The sequence below is a fragment of the Capra hircus genome, chromosome 10 (genome assembly GCF_001704415.2).
Source record: "Capra hircus breed San Clemente chromosome 10, ASM170441v1, whole genome shotgun sequence".
NCBI lineage: Eukaryota > Metazoa > Chordata > Mammalia > Artiodactyla > Bovidae > Capra > Capra hircus.
Genome location: NC_030817.1, coordinates 82,021,778 through 82,041,680, shown reverse-complemented (window position 1 = coordinate 82,041,680; position 19,903 = coordinate 82,021,778). Strand labels below are relative to the sequence as shown.

Below are 19,903 nucleotides of genomic sequence, written 5' to 3'. Positions count from 1 at the left end.
ACACAGTACTCAATTAAGGCAAGCCATGACTTGCCTTAAATAAAGTGCTTGAACCTGAGTTCAGGAAACGCTAAATGACGTCACTGTAGGCGACTTAAAAATCACAGTCCGGAGAGTATACAATCTAATTACTTAAAACGGGGTTCACCAGCAACACAGCTTAGAGGTTCTGCATAAAACAGACTCCACTGAGTAGCCCAGGCTACAGGAACAGTAGCTCCACAGCCGAGATATTCTTGGAATCACTCCCAGGCCGGCGGGAAGGGTCTCTCTGGCCCTGGGGGAAGGCCGCCATCCCCAAAGGATTGCGCGAGAAGCTGGATCTTCATGGCCTGCGGAAAAATCCACCACCTGGGCGGACCAGGCCCCTCTCGCTCTCGGCGACCAATGGCCACAGGCTCCTCCAGTACTCTGTTCGCTGCTGAGGGCCCAAACAGCGACGGCAGCCGGAACCCAGCATGCGATTCCCGCGGCGCCGCGCTCCCAGGGCAAACCGAGGCCGTGGGGTCTCCCCGCACTCCACGCAGGGGCGGCGGGGCGGGGCGCGATGACGTCAAGAGCGGTGACGCGCGACGCAGCGCGACGCGGTGACGCACGCCCCTTTGTTGGCTCAGTAGCGGTAGCAGCGGCCGTGGAGGTGGCGCTGGGGACTGTTTTCTCTCGGAGGCCTGAGCGGAGCCGCGTCTGATTGAGGCGGGCGGCAAGCGGCCCCCTCGCTCCCTCCCTCCCTCCTCCGCGCCCTCCCCGCCGCCGCTAGCCGCCAACCGCCAACCGCCGCGCCCGGGGAGGAGCCGCGGCCCGCGGGGCCGGAGCCAGGCCTGCGTCCGGACATCAGCCGGAGCCGGAGCGAGAGCCGGGGCCTCGGCGTCCCCGCCCTCTCCCCGCCTCAGGGCCAGCGTCCGCCGGGCCTCCGCGCGTCGCGCCATGGACTCGGACGAGGGCTACAACTACGAGTTCGACGAGGACGAAGAGTGCAGCGAGGAGGACAGCGGCGCCGAGGAGGAGGAGGACGAGGACGACGATGAGCCGGACGATGATAACCTGGATCTGGGCGAGGTGGAGCTGGTGGAGCCGGGGCTGGGCGTCGGCGGGGAGCGGGACGGACTGCTGTGCGGGGAGACGGGCGGCGGCGGCGGCAGCGCTCTGGGGCCCGGAGGTGGCGGCGGCGGCGGCGGCGGCGGCGGCGGGCCGGGGCATGAGCAGGAGGAGGATTACCGCTACGAGGTGCTCACGGCCGAGCAGATTCTGCAACACATGGTGGAATGTATCCGGGAGGTCAACGAGGTCATCCAGGTGAGTGTGGCCCCCGCGCCAGCTTGACCGAGCCGGACCCGGGAGCGGATTCGGGCGGTCCGCGCGGCCCGGAGGGGCAGGCCAGGGCCTGGTGCGCAGCCTAGCCTGGTGCCTCCCGGCCCTGTCTCTTCTGCTGGGGATAGAGCAGACATTCGCCGGGTGTGGGGAGGTGCGCTAGGGGCGGTGCTTTCCAGGTCCTGCTATGGCGGAGGCCTCCGGCCGCCTCAGACTTATTTTGCGGGCAATTGCTGCGGGTCCCTGGGCCCGGTGTCCTTCTTCTGGCCTCAGTAGAGCTTACAAGGGGCGGGGCGGGATGGGAGGTGGAGGAGATCTGGGCCCCTAAGACGGCTTCCCCGGCTTTCAGTCTCACTTGAGCACTTTTGGAAGGGGTTAGTAGGCCTGAGGGCTTGCTTGGTGTACAGTTGCCCCAAGTGGGCACCAGTTAATAAAGAAATGGATCTGCTTGGCAGTCTTAAGTGCCTACTTAAAAGTGGGGGAAGGGAACTGTTTCTTGGGAGAGGTGCTGATGGATCTTCTTTTCTAATGGTGAGGCTTCTGCTTGTATCTTTTTTAACGTTTGCTGTTCGTTTGGGTTTTAACTGCTACTCTTCTCAGTTGTAGCATACTTGAAGCTGTTGGCATAGTTGCTGCAACTTGCATACCCAGCCTTTGCAGCTCAAACAACAGCAAAGCGCAGTGTTATTGTGTAATATTGAACAAGACTCTTATTGTGAGTTAGCAAGTTAGAGACTTTCTGCTTCTGGACTCGTTTCTCTGATAATTTGTATTTCATTGTCGGTAAGTAGGACTCGGTTTAAATTGATAACCTCACCTCATCTAATCTTGTGGGTCATATTTTGCCTTTTGAGCTTTAGAAAATCAAAAGTTTCAGTTTATTTGGAGAAAAATGAGGGGGTCATGGGTACGACTGCAGAATAAAAATGGAGTCTTGATTCAATATAATCCTTAGAAAACACTAGTTTCATGGAAGTAAACTGTATAGGTGAGCAGCAGGTGACGATAGCCTTCTGGTATGTTATTTTTTTTTCTTCCCCCTCTTAAAATTGGTTGACTAATATTCGCTGGTAAATAAGCAGTATGTCACTGCGTGCTTGTTGAGCTTGCATGATTAATAGATTGTCTTTATTAATTTTTTATAGTATTTAGTAAAAAAGACACTTTCTTTTGAAAATGAAACCATCTATTTAGGCCTGTTTGAAGATAGTGTTTAAATAATAGTTTAAAAAAAAACTGTGATACTTAGTGCTATTACTAAACAGTGGAAATCTCAAACTTTCGTATAGATAATGTAGTCTGAAGAGGAAATTGAAGGGTTGTAAAAGAAAGATAAGTTTTATAGCTCTTTCTGATCTACAGATACAGTATTTAAGGTCTTAGGTCACTAAATGGAGAATTTTTTTTTTTTTGAGGAAAGTTGAATTTACAGTGAAACCTTGAATTCCCTTTTCATTTATTTATTTTATAAAGTATATAGTAAATCTGTATTGAATCTGATGCTTTCACACCTATCACCTGGCTTATTCGAATGTTTAATTACCTTTTAAAATTTATAGATGTTTATTACCCAACTTCTTCTAGCATGTTTTCATGTAGTTAAATCTCCTTCAGCTTTTTCAGCTCTTAGGTGTGTCCTCAATCACTGCGGCCAAACCCTACAAATTCTTTATGTCACTTCTGGAACAGAGATGTAGCTAATGCATGTGACATCATTTTTTCTTTGTTAGTTTAGAGGAAGAGAAATAAACATGGATAAACTGAACTAAGAACTACAAAATACTAGAGAATTTTTTTAGGTGTCTTACTTTAACCATGTTTTCATGCTGGATTTTTGAAACAACTCTTTTTTTTTCCTAGTTTACTACTTGTTAAGGGTGCTCTTAAGTAGGACTGCTGAAATGACTATCTTTTCCTTTGTTAAAAGTTCATATTTAGAAAGATCAGTAGATCAAAGGATAGGATTTACCCCAGATCTTCTTTCTCACATGGTATACACTGGGCAAATGATGCACTAAACTAGGGTTTGGTTATGTTATAGATTATTTATGTTAATAGATTTAAACTTAAGTTATACAGGTAACACATTACATTGTAAGAAAAAAACTGATGAGGTGAGGGGGAAGAAAAGATAAAATAATTATTTTGCCTGCTACTGAGAGAGATACACTAATTGTTCCAGATCTGTGGATGAGGTATACATGTTTAGAAAAAATGATAATTACAGAATAAAACTAAGTTCTTTTTATGTTTTTAGTAGGAAAAAAGCAGGTTGCAAAAACAGAGGGAAGGTCAACAACTTTCTCATGTCAATAAGTAACTATTTTTCAAGTGCTTACACAATTACAGATCTAAACTAATTTAGTCAATCTGTTGTTATTGGTCTTCCTTTTTATTGTCTAGTTTTCATCTTTTATAAACCTCACTAGGAATATTCTTACAGATAAATGTCTGGATGTTTTATTTTGTTAGGATAAATTGCTGAGCCAAACTTGTGCTTATTTTCAGCCATTTAATAAATACTGGCACGCTGCTTTCAGCAAGGTTATACTAGTTTTCCCTCCATGGTCCTTGATTGGTCATCATTTTTTAAATTTGTGTGTTTTTTTTTTTTTGAACTAATGAGGTTGAATTTTTAAAGAGTTTTTTGGGCAGTGGTATTTCTTTCGTAAATTGCCCTTTGCTTTTGCTCATTTTACCTCTTTTTGGGATGTTTATCTTTTTATAGATTTATGAGATCAGTTTATATTCATAGAGCCTTTAAACATCAGTTGTACAGGTTCTTCAATTAAATCTAATGTTGGTTTAATATATAGTAAGTTTTAAGTAAATTGAAAAGTGTTTTATTAACTTAGTTCACATCGGGGAGCTTGCTGTTAATTCTAAAAAATTTAAATTCCCTTCTTTCTGGTACTACTTTTCAATATGAATCATATATGTTAGTGAATTTGAAAATAAATGTGCGGGAGAAAAAGATTGAATGTAAAAACATTTGCCAAGTTAATTGAGTCTTCCCTGGGGGAATTTGATTACTTTTTCTGGGCAACAACAGATTAATAGTGTTATTTGTAGATAACTGCTGGTTAGTTCTAGTCTTCAATCGAGTTAACATTTTTTCTTTTAGAAAGCTCTTGGTTTTCTGGCTCTCTGTAACTTTTGTTTGTTTAATTTGATCTTCTTTTATTTAAACTATTTGTGGCTACTTACCTTTTGATCTTTAAGATCAGGGGTTTTCTGTAACATATCTTAAGGGTAGAGAAGTGCTTAAAGTCCTTTATTTACCTAGCTATATTTAACTAGCATTGTTAATATAAGGTGGTTAATAATGTTACAGTGGGTATCTAATGTAGTTGTCTAAACATCTAAGTAATTTATTAAACTAACACTACATAACTCTGGAATTCAAGGATGTTTTAATGTGCTGTTTTTTGTTTCCACAGCATTCTTTAGCAAATGTTGATTGTGCCTTGTGTGTGTGCTGGTCACTATAGAGGACATGATTCTTGCCTAAGAAGCACATAGAGGTGGGGAACATAGAGATTCTTGGGCTCAATTCCCAGAGATGGTTATCCATTAGTCAAGTCTAAATTGGAGCCTAAGCATCTTATATTTTTAGCCAGTCCAGTGATAGTTCTGAACGACTGGAATGTTCATAGTTCACCCAGTGTCATGATTTTGACTCAGGGAGAATGAGTAAGAAGGGCAAGTAACTCTTAGGAATACCACATTTAAAGGATATGCTGAGGAAGAGGCTCATGGAACTGTTGGATGTGAGTGATCAGAGAGCAAGCAAAGGAGAAGTGGGTGGGCTTCTTGCTATTAGAAGATTTATTATTCTTAATAACCTGTTTTAAAAGACAACAAATTTTCTGTTGGCTTGTTGATATGAAGTCTTTAATATTTTGCCCATTTTTAATTTAAAATATTTGAGATGCTTCTAAACTGAGGTTTCATGCATAAATTAGAGGCAGTATAGTCCAGTGTATTGTGTATTGGTTCAGGAGTCAGGTCTGCTGCTGCTGCTAAGTCACTTCAGTCACGTCTGACTCTGTGTGACCCCATAGACGGCAGCCCACCAGGCTCCCCCATCCCTGGGATTCTCAAGGCAAGAACACTGGAGTGGGTTGCCATTTCCTTCTCCAATGTATGAAAGTGAAAAGTGAAAGGGAAGTCGCTCCGTCGTGTCCGACTCTTTGCAACCCCATGGACTGCAGCCTACCAGGCTCCTCCATCCATGGGATTTTCCAGGCAAGAGTACTGGAGTGGGGTGCCATCGCCTTCTCCGGAGTCAGGTCTAGTCACTGCTTCTCCTAACTGGCAAGTTAATTTTTACGTCATAGAACCTTCAGTTTTTGTCTGCTTCTCCCCTCCCTCCCCCACCTTTTTTTTGTTCTGGGAAGTTAAAACAGGACTGTTGAACTACTAGATTGGTCTTTTTTACGTTAATGCTTAATTTTTCTAATATCCTTTTAAAAAAACTTCAGTGAATTGGAGGTCCTCCTTGTTTCAATGAAATTGAACTCAAGTGGGCATATCAAGATAAATTTAGATTGGTTAACTGGGTTGGGAGGGATTTTGTGTGTGTGTGTGTTGAAGCCATTGAGGTGTTTGGTGTAGTTTATTCTTCTTGAACTTTTTATTTTCCCTCCAGCTGATCTCCTTGAGTTACAAGCTTTAAGTTACGTTCTTTTTGAATCACTTATGGCATTAGTCATGAATCAGGAACTGTGGGGGTGGGATCCAGCAGTCTGTTTTAACAAGCATTCCAGGTGATGCTGATGCTAACTAAAGTTTGAGAGCTACTGGTCTAGTTGAGATTTAACAGCAATGTTTCTCCATGTGTAATGACTAGTGATGAATTACTATAGAGTGGGTTAATGATGGAAGGCAAATTGTTTAAGAAACTAATAAAAGGAAAATTTCAAGAGCCTGAACGGTTACTAGGAGAGAGAGCTAGTCTAGCTAAAGAGAGAGCCTACAAATAACAATTAACTAGGCTACTCGTGGAGGGGATTTGTTATCATTACTGTTATTCTTCAGATTAGAGTGGTCTATACGCAGTTATTTCAAACATGCAAGCCAAACCAGTGACAATCTCATATTCTAGGTTGGAACATTTGGGTTTTCTTCACCCTTTCTCACTCCCCGGCTTTTTTATTTTTATTTTTTAAAAATAAAAGTAGTTGAGAGAGTTTCTTTATTTGATACCCGGGAAGGGATATAAGGAATTGAATACTGTAAATGCAGTTGCTCGGTACTGTTCAGAATGTTGAAGAAAATGTGAGACTTACTCTTAAGGAGTTCATGGTCTCTGAATTTCTACTCTTAAAGCTGTTAGATCAGTGCTAAATGGATTGTAATAGATATTCATGGAAGAGATCTGTGAGTTTTATCTGGAAGATGTCTAGGATTTAGGTGGATAGAAGAGAGGGATAGGAAGCCATTCTAAGAAATTGAAATAAGAATGAGGAAGCTGTGTCCCAGTGATGGTGAGGTCACCTCAGGTAAAACAGTTTGTTAATTATAAGTGATAATATTGTAAAAGCTGGGAGGTTTGATACTCTGAACAAAGATAGGCAGAAGTCACCAGATCAGATTACTTTCTTGTGGGTTTGTGTGTGGCAGCTATATGTATTATTTTTAGCCCTGTATTTTCCTCAAAGCTTAGTGGCTTAAAAACAGCACACATTTATTATCTCACACTTTCTGTGGGTCACGATTCTGACTTCAACTTAGTTGGGTGCCTCTGTTTCAAGGTCTCTTATAAGGCTGCAACTCAACACACTGGCTAGATTGCAGTTATCAGGGTTTGACTAGAGGAAGATCCCCTTGCGAGCTCACTCATGTGACTCTTGGCAGGCCTCAGGATTTTTCACTGGCTCTTTTTTGGCCAGTTCCCTGCCATGTGGGCTTCACTGAAAAGTGACTTATGACACAGTAGCTTCTTTCCTTTGGGGCAGGGGGTTTCAGATAGAGAACCCCCCAGATGGAAGCCACACTCTTGTAACACCATCTCAGAAATGGCATCCTATCTCTTTGCGGTACTCTACCTGTTTTAAGTGAGGAGCTTAAGAGGAAGGGGTTACACAAAAGTGTGAAGATGAGGAGGTAGATCCTGGGGCCATTTGAGAGGCTGCTTACTATGATACATATAATCTGGCTCAGTTAAGAGACGAATGAGAACTATAGTATAATGCTTACTGTCCAGTCAATTTATATACTAATGGCAGTGTATAGTAATTTGGATTTTTTAGTTCAGAATAACTGTAAATTATTTGTGTTTGGCTTTGCAAAATATTATATCTTTAAATGATAAGTATTCCTAATTACCTTCAGTGGCTGAGATTGAAAGAATAGTTTGCAGCTTCTTGGAATTATTAATAACTGGCAGGAATCTGAGATTCTCCAGTCTGTTGGTTTTTTTTTTTTTTAACTCGCTACATAGTGGAATCACCTGGGAATTTTTTCATCACATTTAGAATTTTGAGATAATTGTAGAGTCAAATGCTGTTGCAAGAAATAATGCACAGAGATCCCCTATATCCTTTATTGATTTTTCTATGATGATAACATCTTGCAGAACTAGTATATAGTATAATCAGTATATTGATAACTGATGCAGTTTATTCATTCAGACTTCTTTATATTGGGACTCATAACCCAAGGCTAAGCAAGTGAATTTCTAGGAGTTTGGACCAGACATCATTAAACAGAAGTTTTCCCTGGTTTATTTTAATGTACAGCCAGGGTTGAAAGCAAAGTTATTGTTCTTGTCCAGTGTCTTTAATAATCCTCTCTTTGTAACATTCCAGTCTGCTTAATTATGAGTAAATGACAATAAACTAGTTTGTGATACAGCTCATTCTAACTCTTGATTTTTGAGAAAACAAAACAAAACACGGAATTAAACTGTTTACACCTTAACTTTGGTCCATTGTTCCTAGGGTGGCCCTTTGTTATTTTTAGTTGTTTTCTTTTAAAAAAAAAAAAAATTCATTCATTGGCTGCACTGGGTCTTCGTTGCTGCCCTCAGACTTTGTCTAGTTGCGGTGCAGGAGCTGCTCATCGCGGTGGCATCTCTCGTTGCAGAGCTCCCGCTCTAGGGTACAAGCACTTACTTGCCAGGTGGCATATGAAATCTGCCCTGCATTGGCAAGCAGATTCTTAAACCACTGGACCACCAGGGAAGTCCAGTTGTTTTCTTAACAGTTTTTGTTTGGAAGCATGAAGGAAAAACTTTTTCTTGAAGTTAATCAGTCCTCTTTTCTTTGTCTCTTCTATGACAGTGAACCGGTATCTCTGATTATGCATGTTGCCTACTTCTCTAAGTTTCAATTATACATTGCCTTTACTAGGTATAATATCACAGGCCCATAACTTTGTTAAGATCTTGGCTATTTATACGGTTCATCTTTTAATATTGATACTATATCAATATCAGGTTGATACTGATATCAGTAACCTTTGGTTAGTATGTAACCTTACAAATAGATTAATTATTCCCTTTAACTGATGGGATAAATAGAAGAATGAGTGGTTAGACTGACATTTGGTGATCACTTACTAGGTGAGAGAATAATCTGTAATCTGAGGCTGCTTCTAACCTGGGATCACTGAATCCTTTGGGACCCATGAGATGGTAGTGGCAGTCCTTGCCTTATTTTATTTTCAGTGTTTAAAAAAGCCTACTGTGTTTAAAACAAAGTAAATCAAAACTGCCCAAGCTAATTAAAATGTGGTCCAGTGTTGGATCTTCAGTTCCAAAAGAATGGGCATGTCTTATAGCATCAGTAGATTTCTACAGTCATGTATTTTAAGTTTCTGAAATGAAGTCGCACCCTACTATGGTCCTTCCCCACCCACACTGTTTTGTCCTGAAAAACTTGAGCCAAAGAATAGGTTTAATCAGATAAGTGAGAAGATACAAAAACAAAGGAAAACAGTCCAACGAAACTGTTGTTCAGTAGCTAAGATTCTTTGCAAGCCCATGGACTGCAGCACGGCAGGCTTCCCTGTCCTTCACCGTCTCCTGGAGTTTGCCCAGACTCATGTCCATTGACTCAGAGATGCTATCCAACCATCTTGAATGATACCTCATTTCTTAATCTTGGTCTGTGGTAGATGTCAGTTGGTGTTTGAATTAAATTAATGGGTAGTTTGGTATCTTAGAAGGCAGTTTTAAAGGGTCTTATTGAGCTAGCATCTGCTCTGGCAGATTAACGTTTCAGAGGCCCTACTTTTTGTTTTTTAAAAATGAGAATACTAGTATTAAGGTTAAATACTGTATTGGGAGCTTTTTCATGTAACTTTTTTTCCTTTATGTAAACTTGCTGGATAGCACTTTTCCCTTTTTCTTATGTTCCATTTAAAAGAAGTGTCACAAGTGACCTTATGCACTTAATACATTTTGGCAAAAATTACAGCGGATAATGAAGTATTAGGTAACATTTCCTTATTACTAAGACATTTGTTTAGACAATGCTAAGAATAGCTATAATCCCAGACACTTCTCCCCAGACTTGCTTTGCTATCTGCTTTGAAACTGTCATAGTTCTAATTCAAATATTAACTGATTCCAATTACATATTATATTCTTTCTCAGTCACAATTGTATAGTTTTTTAGGGATTAAGTATATGCTAGAGACTGAGAAGTATTTTCTGATTTTCTTAGCAAGTATAAGTAAAAACCTCTTATGTGGACTCATTGAAATCTGTGACATTTTGGACAGGTCTCTGAAACCCATTTAAAAACAAATTTATTGCCTTTTCTCTTTAAGGCTGTTCTTCCTTTGATTTATTTACTAATCAACCATTCTTGGCATTTGAAAGTCAGTGATTCTTTTCTGCCCCAGCATTTCCTGTATCCAATTAGCCCTGATGAAGTTACTCTGAAATTTGTTATTCCTCTCCTTTTAACTAAATAGGAAACACATATTTTCTTTTTTTTTTTTTTTTGCTTTTACAATATCTTTTATTGGTAAAGATGGATATGAACTAATCAACAGTTCAACTAAAGTCTGTAAAGGGTTTTTGTAGAAATGAATTCAATTTCTCATAATAAATAAATCCACATTCTGTACAGTTAGAAAAACTGATGGTGGCAAAATAGAAAGATAATAAATCTCACATTCAGAATGAAATAATTAAATCAAAGAGTGTTAAACATATTTTTGGAGTTGCCTCATTAGGGAGTCATGTAATGGGCTCCACTCCCATTCAAGGTCTCACAAATGGGTACTAGAATAATGCTGACTCTAAAGCCTTCTCCTCTAATAATCTCATCTGGTTCCGTTTTTTATTACTATGAAACAAAACCCCTTTCACATGAAGAAATAAGTGTAGATTCATTCAGATGGAATCGTTCATTTAGATCTTTTGGTGTCCTAACGATTCAAACTGATATGAAGCCTATAATCCTATAGGCTGACACTCAGAAAGATGAACCATTTTTCCTACTTCTGTAAATGTCCAAGGAATTGACAAATCAACACCTAGAAAAAAGCAAGGCATAATTCATCAGCACCAAGGAGAAATGATCTTCAGATGGAGCAGGTCTGTTAAGAGTCCTGATATCTCTGTGTTGATGAACAGGTTCTAATCTCCCCAGAGGAAAAATCCAATGCCTAAGGTTAACACCTTTAGACAAAAGGTAAAGCTCAGCAAGCGACTTGATTCTGCATGTTCATTCATCCACACTTAAAAAAAAGTTAATTTCAAGGTTCTGGCACTCCACTCTGTTAAACAGTTTTTTTTTTTTTTTTTGTTTTTGGAGGAGGAGGTTTCAGCTTAGACTGTCTTCTTTCACTACTTCATTATTTGTTAAAGTGGGAAATAGCAACTTTATTACTAGTAATTTTTCAGCTACCATTCCAAAAGCTGTACTCAGTCACATACAACAGTTTACATTTACATGACCCTCTAGTAATAGTTAAAACTGCTCGAAGGTGGCCGTTACAAAATCCTGCTTGTCTTTCTTGCTTATCAAATATGACTAAACTGTTGGTGACTGGAACTCAAGTCACATAACAGTCAACCACATTGCTGGATCCATGACCTACATCTCGGATTTGGCTAAACAGGCACACACAGCTACACCTGCTCCAGCTCTGCAGTGAGACACAGATCCAACAAGCTCTCACCTATTCAGCACTGGATCAAATGCTTCCACTGTATTTAGATATGCATTGCCATTATGACCACCAACTGCAAAGATTTTGCCCATCACTGTTTCGATCCCCACTCCACCCCTGGGAGTGGTAAGGGCTGCTACGTAATCCCATTTGTTGCTTTGAGGGTCATACCGCTCAACAGAACTCAGAGAATTATCATCAAAACAACCAACAACGTATAAGCAACCATGGAGCTCACTAACTATATTGCCTGCTCTTCGCTGACCCATCTGTCTTAACTTCTATCCACTTACTGAGATGTGGATCATACCTCCCCACACTAGACAGAGAAGCTACTCCATCATTGCCACCTACTGCATAAACATGGTTCACGAGAGCCATGGAGCCAGCACCTGCCAGGGGAGTATTCACTGGTGCCACTGTACGCCACTGATCAGATTCTATGTCGTATCTCTCCACATCGTTGAAGCAGGTGCTGTCATCTAACCCTCCAGTGGCATAAATTGGGCCTCCCAAGGAAGCCAGGGCAATTTCTCACCTCTTTGTGTTCATTGATGCCTTCATCATCCATTTATTAGTGAGAGGATCAAACATCTCCATGCTACCTAAATGTTCATTGCCATCATGTCCACCCACTGCATACACTTTACCTTCCACTGAGATTACATCCATGTCGCCTTCGACTGTTCATTTCTGGTCCAAAGAACCAACTGTTTTTGTTAGCATTCAATACTGTGGAAGGGGTCACCTGATCCACCTCCACCACCTACACAAAACAGCACTCCAGCAGTATGCTTCCTTGGGGTAGTCCGCACAGAGTATTCCAAGTCAGGTACTGCTCTGCTACTCAAGTGAAGGTGGGAATTTCTTGCTTCATCTAATAAATCTCTACATTTTAGATTTTGTTGGACAATCTGTTCTTTTGCCACAACACCCATGAGAAAGTCAACTGGCAACAGCGGCAAACGAACCTGTGCAAGTGTTTCATCCAGCCATTGGGGATGATGTTGAGGATTGGCAAGAAGCCACTTGATGGCAGCACTGTAGACCTGCTTTTCATTCTCAGTGTTGAGGTCACTGGAGGACAAAAGCTTATGGAGATGCTGAGGTGACACACTTAGGAAGTCTTCACACTCCACCACTTCAGTAAAATGCTCACAGGCATACTGATCCGCCGTGTCCATTAGGTCTATTCACTTGTGACTTTCTGCAAAGGCTCTTAGCACCAGGCAGCTGGAGGGATGAAAATGTAACTTCGTGTATTCACAACAAGCTCTAGCCACCAGTTCATCCTGTAGAATACAGGCTGCATATAAGAGAGGCTGGACATTGTCAACCGTCAAAGTGAGCCGTGAAGAATAGACAAACTTTACCAAGTCTTCTACTGCATCACTGTCAAAGTCTCTTATTTCAATCAGTGTTTGCTTGGCTTCAGCCATTTCAGAGAGAAACATGGCTTTGAAGTAGGAAATAACGCAAGCCAATGCCAGTTTGTGACAGGAGATTAGCTTTGAGCCAACCTTCAGTGTGACATCACAGTTCTCCATTTTCATAAAACTGAAGAAGAGAACCATGAAAATCTTTCCAAGCTTCATTTGCTTCAAAGAGAAAGGAGTCTTCTCCATCACCAAGTGAAGATCTGTTCTTTATTTGCTGTTGTCTTTTCCCTTTTGTGAAGCAATTCCTAGCCTGTTTGCATTCACAGCTTCTGAAGCCATTTGCAACACTCCTCTTTTAATACAATTCTCTTCTGAAACATCCCATTTATTCTTTTGTAAAGGATGGGGTGAAGGCAGAAGGTAGATGCCGTCCACCAAACTTCACATAGTTTTCGAAAACTACTCAAATGCTGCTGTCGTTTGCTCAGTCCTCGGCTGGTTCCCTCTGCTCGGTTCCCCACCCCCGCCCCTGTCCCCGGCCTCGCCAAGGATGCAGCCGCGCTGCCAGGTTCCTGCAGCCGCGGACCCATACTTTCTATCATATGTCTAGCCTAGATGCTTTAATATGGTGTTCGTGGCTTCCTCACCTTGATTTCTGGTAATTTTTTCATTCTTACTTGCTGCTGTTTCTAATTTCCTCACCATTCCCAATTGCACTACTTGTACTTTCTTACTATATAAATGCACATTTATGTTTCCCTGTTTTTGTTCATGCTGATCCCTCTTTTTGTGGTTGCTCTTTCTCTCTCTCTTTTTTACACTGTTTTATTTTTGGTAGCGCTGGGTTTGGTTGCTCTGGGTCTTCGTTGCTTCAGTCGTTGCGATGAGTAGGGGCTACTGTTCGTTGCCATGCACGGGCTTGTCATTGCAGTGGCTTCTTGTTTCACAGGCTCTAGGTGCAGGGGCTTCAGTAGTTGCAACATGCAGGCCCAGTAGTTGCGGCTTGAAGGCTGTAGAGCAATGACTCAGTAGCTACGCCACAGGGGCTTAGTTGCTCCAAGGCATGAGAAGTCTTCCCAGACTGGATATAGAACCCATGTCCCCTGGGTTGGCTGCTGTTGCTGTCCAGTCACTCAGTCGTGTCCAGCTCTTTGTGACCTTGTGGACTGTAGCCCATCAGGCTCCTTTGTCCACGGGCTTCTTCAGGCGAGAATACTGGGGTGGGTTGCCATGCCCTTCTTCATGGGATTTCCCCGACCCAGGGATCAAACCTGGGTCTCCTATATTGCATTGGCAGGCAGATTCTTATCCACTATTCCACCAGGGAAGTCTTCTTTCTAACTGCCTGATATCCTTCTACTCGTACCCTGCTCAGATATTACATACCTCTTACCAGGTCCCTCCTCCCTGCCATCGCTGCTCTTTCACCTGTGTTTGCGTAGCCCTTTATATGGATAATACAGGAGGCTGTAATATGGCCATCCCAATGCCTAAGTCACTAGCTGGCTCTGAGGGTTTTGAAAGTAAGAGCCAAGTCTTCGTCCACAGCATATGTCACACTAATAGCCGTAGCAGAAACTCAGTGAACACATGTTCTTTGAAGTTTTTCCCTTAGATTTTTAGTTCCTTGGTTTCCTTATCTGTAAACCAAAGAGAGCCGGACACGATTTTCTTCTGGCACTAATAAATTATTTTATGATTTCCAGATAATACTTCAGTAGTAGTATAAGGTGACAAGAAAAAAGTGTTTGAATTCCAAGAATGCAAGCTTTTTAAAACCTTTGAATATACAGCGACTCTTTCAGATTTTACTTTATTTGCATGTAGTTCTCTGGCACTTACATGAATTGAGAGCTACGTTAAAAACAACTGAGTCACTCTAATGCAGTAGTTCTCAAAGTGTGGTCCATGAGAGGAAAACTTTTTAGGACGTTATTTGTCTGTTAACATGCTGGGATTTGTCCTGATAGTGCAGAAGCAATGGACGGTTATGTAAAACCATGGGAACCTTAGCACAGATCAAGTCAGAGGCACTAATTATACGAGTACTAGTCATTTTATTTTTCACTGCCACACATTCATTAAAAAATGTTCATTTCACTTATTGTTCTGGGTGAAGCAGTAAAAATTATTAGTAGTATTGTATCTTATCCCTTAAGTACACAGTTTCTTAAGTACACATGTCTTATGTGGCACTTCTGCATACTCACGTACAGAGGTTGTCTTGAAGAAAAACATTTGTGCGTTTGATTGGTTTCTGAGCTGAACAAGGTGCTTGATGGAACACCAATTTTACTTGGAAAAAATGACAAACTGATTATTCAGACAAATAGCAAATAAACATATGGTAACTATTTCTCCAAATACACCTGTTATTTTAAAAAAACTGCTTATAGTATTTGTTGCCAGTGAGAAATATTTAAAGTTTTTAAGTGCAAATTAGAATTTTGGAAAACATATCTGCCACTGTGAGACTGAGGCTGACAATATCCTGGTGATGAGATCCTGTATAATATATCAACATTTGGAAGATCTGCTTTTAACATAATGAAGCAGTATTTTTCAAATGACTAATTTTCCAGAGATCAATTGTGATATTTTACAGTCATACATTGGTAAATGATCCATTCAAAGTACAAGATATGAAAAGAGTAAGAAAAGTTCTTTGATATGATTTCAGATTCTATTTTACAGCTAGCCTGTAAGAAACTACCACCTTTTGAGTGTTGGTGTAATATAAAAAAAATCCACAGTTATCTGCAAAGGCTATAAAAGTTCTCCTGCCTTTTCCAACTCTACGTGTCTTTGTGAGACTCTTTTTTTTTTAAAACAAAACAATATATTTGAGGATTGAATATAGAAGCAGATATGAGAATCCAACTGTTCTCTATTTACCCATATATTAAAGAGACTTAAGCAGTGCACTTTTTCTGTCTGTTGTTTTAGAACATACAATTTATTTTAATAAAAATGGGCTATATATTAACATAATGGGGTTAATTCTGTTATTTTTAATGAATTAATAAATATTAAAAAATTCTGTTTTGATATCTAACATAAATGCTGATAGTTATGATTCACATGAACAAAACTCTTTGGCGCCTTCAGTAGTGTTAAAGTTTAAAAAGGGTTCTGAAGCCAAACAGATTGAGAGTTGCTGCTTTGATATTCTGAAATATTTCTGAATCACTAAGGAAACATAGTATTGGCTTGCAAACAGGAGATATGACTAACCAATATATGACTAACCACGCTATGTGTTTACTTTAAATTAGTAATGGGTTATATATGACAGGTTAGGAATTACTGCTGATTAATCAGAAACATACATAAGCTATGTTAGATGCTGTGCTAATATGTGACAAATACTAGACATGTGAATCATAAAATATGACTAGTTCTGTAAAGATGTTTGGAAATGGAATGGGATGTTCAGTTTTTTCAAGGAATAGCTAGTAGAGATATCACCTGACATATTCCATTAATTTGTTTATATTCTGGCTTCTGACACTGAAATGAAAGCTCTGTGAGAGCAGTGGCTTGGTTTTATTCATTGCAGTAGTCCTGGTGCCCGGAATAGTACCTGATGCACTGAGTGCTGAGTCGCTTTAGTCGTGTCCGACTCTGTGCGACCCAGTGGATTGTAGCTTGCCAGGCTCCTCTGTCCTTGGGATTTTCCAGGCAAGAATACTGGGAGTGGATTGCCATGCCTTTCTCCAGGGGATCCTCCCAACGCAGAGATCGAACCTGGGTTGCTTATATCTCTTGCATTGGCAGGTGGGTTCTTTACCACTCTGCCACCTGGAAAGCCCACCTGACACACAGTAGTCACTTAGTAAACATTTTTTGTGTAAACACTTTTATTTTACCCCCCGTTGTTCAGTATTTTGCTATGTATATAATTCTAGATTGGTAGTTTTCTTTCAACACTTTAAAGATTCCATTGTTTTCTGGCTTCTATTGTTTGTGGTAGTAGGAGGAAGCTAAAGTGAAAGTGAAGTCGCTCAGTCGTGTTTGACTCTTTGCAGCCCCGTGGACTGTAGCCTACCAGGCTTCTCTGTCCATGGGATTCTCCAGGCAAGAATACTGGAGTGGGTTACCATTTCCTTCTCCAGGGGATCTTCCCGACCCAGGAGTTGAACCCAGGTCTCCCGCATTGGAGGCAGACGCTTTAACCTCTGAGCCACCAGGGAAGCCCAGGAGGAAGCTAAGGAACTTTTTAATCTGGGTGTTTGTAATATTTTTGACTTTGTGTCTAGTTGTGGTTTTCTTTATGTTTATTTTGCTTTGTGTTTTCAGATCCTTTTGAATCTTTGGGGGTGATGTCTTATGTGTTTCGGAAATTCTCAGTTTTGCCTTTATCCCGTTTCCTCCAGGTGCATATATATTAGAGCTTGTTATTATGTTCCATATGTGTTCGATGCTCTTTTGTGTATCTTATATCCTTTTTTCTCTGTGCTTCAATTTGATTGATTTCTACTGATTCGTTGTCTGAGTCTCTACATCTGTCTTCTCCTTTGTCTGATTTGTTATTAAACACCCCTCAATTATTTCAGGTACTATATTCTGGAGTTTCCATTTAATTCTTTTATACTGATGCTGATTTTCTAGTGATATTTTTCTTTTTCATTTGTGTTACATCTTCTGCATTATATTCTCCAGCATAGTAAGAATTTATTACTTGAAGTTTTGTTAGCTAACTTCCAACATCTGAATTATGTTAGTCTCCACATACTATTTTGTTCTCAGTCACGTGTTCTTGTCATTTGACATATTTTGCTTACATGCCAGTACCTCTATATAAAAGTATTTAAAGATTCTGAATGATGATTGATTCCTCCAGAGAGGGTTTTTATTTTTCTTTCCGCTTGACAGTGAGGGTGGCGAGTGGCTGTCTTAATCCAGTAAGGTTGAGTTCTAGCCCTGTTCAGTTCTAGTCTGTCTCTTAGCTGCCATTGGCTTTTTTTTTTTTTCCCCTTCAACTAAGAACTGATATTTTTTCAGCAGTCCCTCTCCTAAGGGCTCCCAAACTTTATTTCATTCCCAGACTGCTGGAAGCACCAATCTGTCTTTCAGAGGCTCTAGATTTTTAGTCTTGGCCCTGTGTGATCCCAGGATTCAGTAAATGTTCTGAGTGGAAGACCAGCCATTCCTCTACCCCTTCAAGTCTCAGTAGTAGCTTAATTTTGTTGTTGTAATAAGTTAACACAAAGTTAGTGACTCATTATTTTACAGTTGAGAAAGTCAGAAGTTCAAAGTGAATCTCACTGGGCTAGAATCAAGGAGTTGGCAGGCTGTGTTCCTTCTGGAGGTCCTAGGGGAGAATCTGTTCCCTTGACAGTTTCACTACTAGAGGCTGCCTGCATTCCTTGACTTATGGCTTCTTAACTCTAACCTTCAAAGTCAGAAAAGCATAGCATCTTCAGTACTTTTCTCCACTTTTGCCTCCTCCTTCTTTTAAAAAGACCCTTTGATTACGTTGAGTTGACCTGGAAAAGCTCTAAGTCAGCTAATTAGCCCCTTTAGTTACGTCTGTAACAGTAATTCCTCTCTGCCATGTATTATAAATTCGTGGGTTCCAAATATTAGGATGTGAACATCTCCAGGTGGGGAAACTACTTTTCTGCCTGTCAGTAGCATCCTTCTGTGGTAGATTATCAGTATTCTGCTTTGCTCCCAGAATTCTCAAGTGCCTCCAGGTAAAAACCCCTGAAGTTGTAAAATTACCAACTTCTTCAGTTTTTGTTGCCTTCACACCTCTCTGCTGTTTTCAGACATGATTTTGGGACATTATCCAGCTTTTCTGGTTCTGGATGGGGATGGTTGTTTACATCTTAACTATATCCTACCTGAGAATGGAATAATAAATATTTTTTAAAATTAGTCAATATCCTTAGTCTATCAGATCTGTCTTGGAGATTTTTGAAGCTTGCTTTCCATGGGTGCATACAGCCACACTGTGGGCTTTTGAACTTCAATTCCAGCTAGCAAGTATGACAATTTAAAGATTGGAGTAAGGGAATGTTTGAGATTTGGGAAATTAACAGGATAGAGGGGGAGAAAGATCTAATTTACCCATTTTTATGTAAGGAAAGATTTGTAAACATAGAAGTGGTAATAATTGCTGATATTTATGAACTATGCTAGGTGTTTTCATTCATGTTTATTAGTTTATTACAAAGTCCCAAGAAAGTAGCATTATCTCCATTATATAGATGAGTAAATTGAAGTTAGAGAAGCTGAGAAATTATTTTCTCAGGGAATCTCAGAGTTTCTCTGTTACAGACTGGTGGAGGACATTGAAACTGGGTCTTTTTGACTTAAGATAGAAATTCTTTCTGCTATACCAAACTTTTTCAGACCTTAGTTGGACTTTATGACTGAGTCAAATCCTCATACTTAAGTTTTCTTTGCTGGAAACTTTATAGTACTAAAGTAATCTTTTATTTTAGCTAATTGACTAATTTTAAATGTCTCTTGTGTTTGTTATCTATTGCTGCATAACACATTATGTAGCACTAAGGGTTTAGAACAGCAAACATTTATTATAGTTTTAGGTTGCTTAGCGGGGTGATTCTGGGTCAGGGTCTCTGATTAGGTTGTAGTCGTCCTGTCAGCCTAGGATGCATTTATCTGAAAGCTTGGTTTGTATTAAAGAACTGCTTTCAAGAGGACTCACTCACATAGTTGTTGGTAGGAGACTAGTTCTTTATCACATGGGCCTTTTCACTGGGCTACTTTAGTGTCCTTGCTACAAGTTAGCTGACTTCCAACTAGACCAAGTAGTCCAAGGAACCTAGACAGATACAGTAAATGTTTTCACGGTTTAGCCTTACTTTGTGATGTCTGCATTGTCCTATGGTTATACAGGGCTTCCCTGGTGACTCAGTAGTAAAGAATTTGCCTACCAAGCAGGAGACCTGGGTTCAATCCCTGGGTCCAAAAGGTCTCCCAGAGAAAGAAATGGCAGCCCACTCCAATGTTTCTGCCTTGGAAATCCCATGGACATAGGAGCCTGGCAGGCTGCAGTCCATGGGGTCACAGAAGTGTCATGACATGACCTAGTGACTAAACAGCAGCAGTTG

General features: G+C 40.6%; 1 protein-coding gene and 1 pseudogene across 2 annotated transcripts in view; one reads left to right on the top strand and one right to left on the bottom strand.

Moving 5' to 3' along the window:
* ARIH1 (ariadne RBR E3 ubiquitin protein ligase 1) overlaps nucleotides 599–19,903 on the top strand; it is a 101,476-nt gene continuing 82,171 nt past the window's right edge. Inside the window, exon 1 of one of the 2 annotated variants that reach the window (XM_018054680.1) lies at nucleotides 599–1,293. In XM_018054680.1, coding sequence (XP_017910169.1) covers nucleotides 925–1,293 — 369 coding nt within the window. In that variant the 5' untranslated portion in view covers nucleotides 599–924. The remainder of the gene's footprint in view (nucleotides 1,294–19,903) is intronic. The other variant, XM_018054681.1, reaches the window with a different exon arrangement.
* On the bottom strand, nucleotides 11,096–13,408 carry LOC102174663 (annotated as a pseudogene).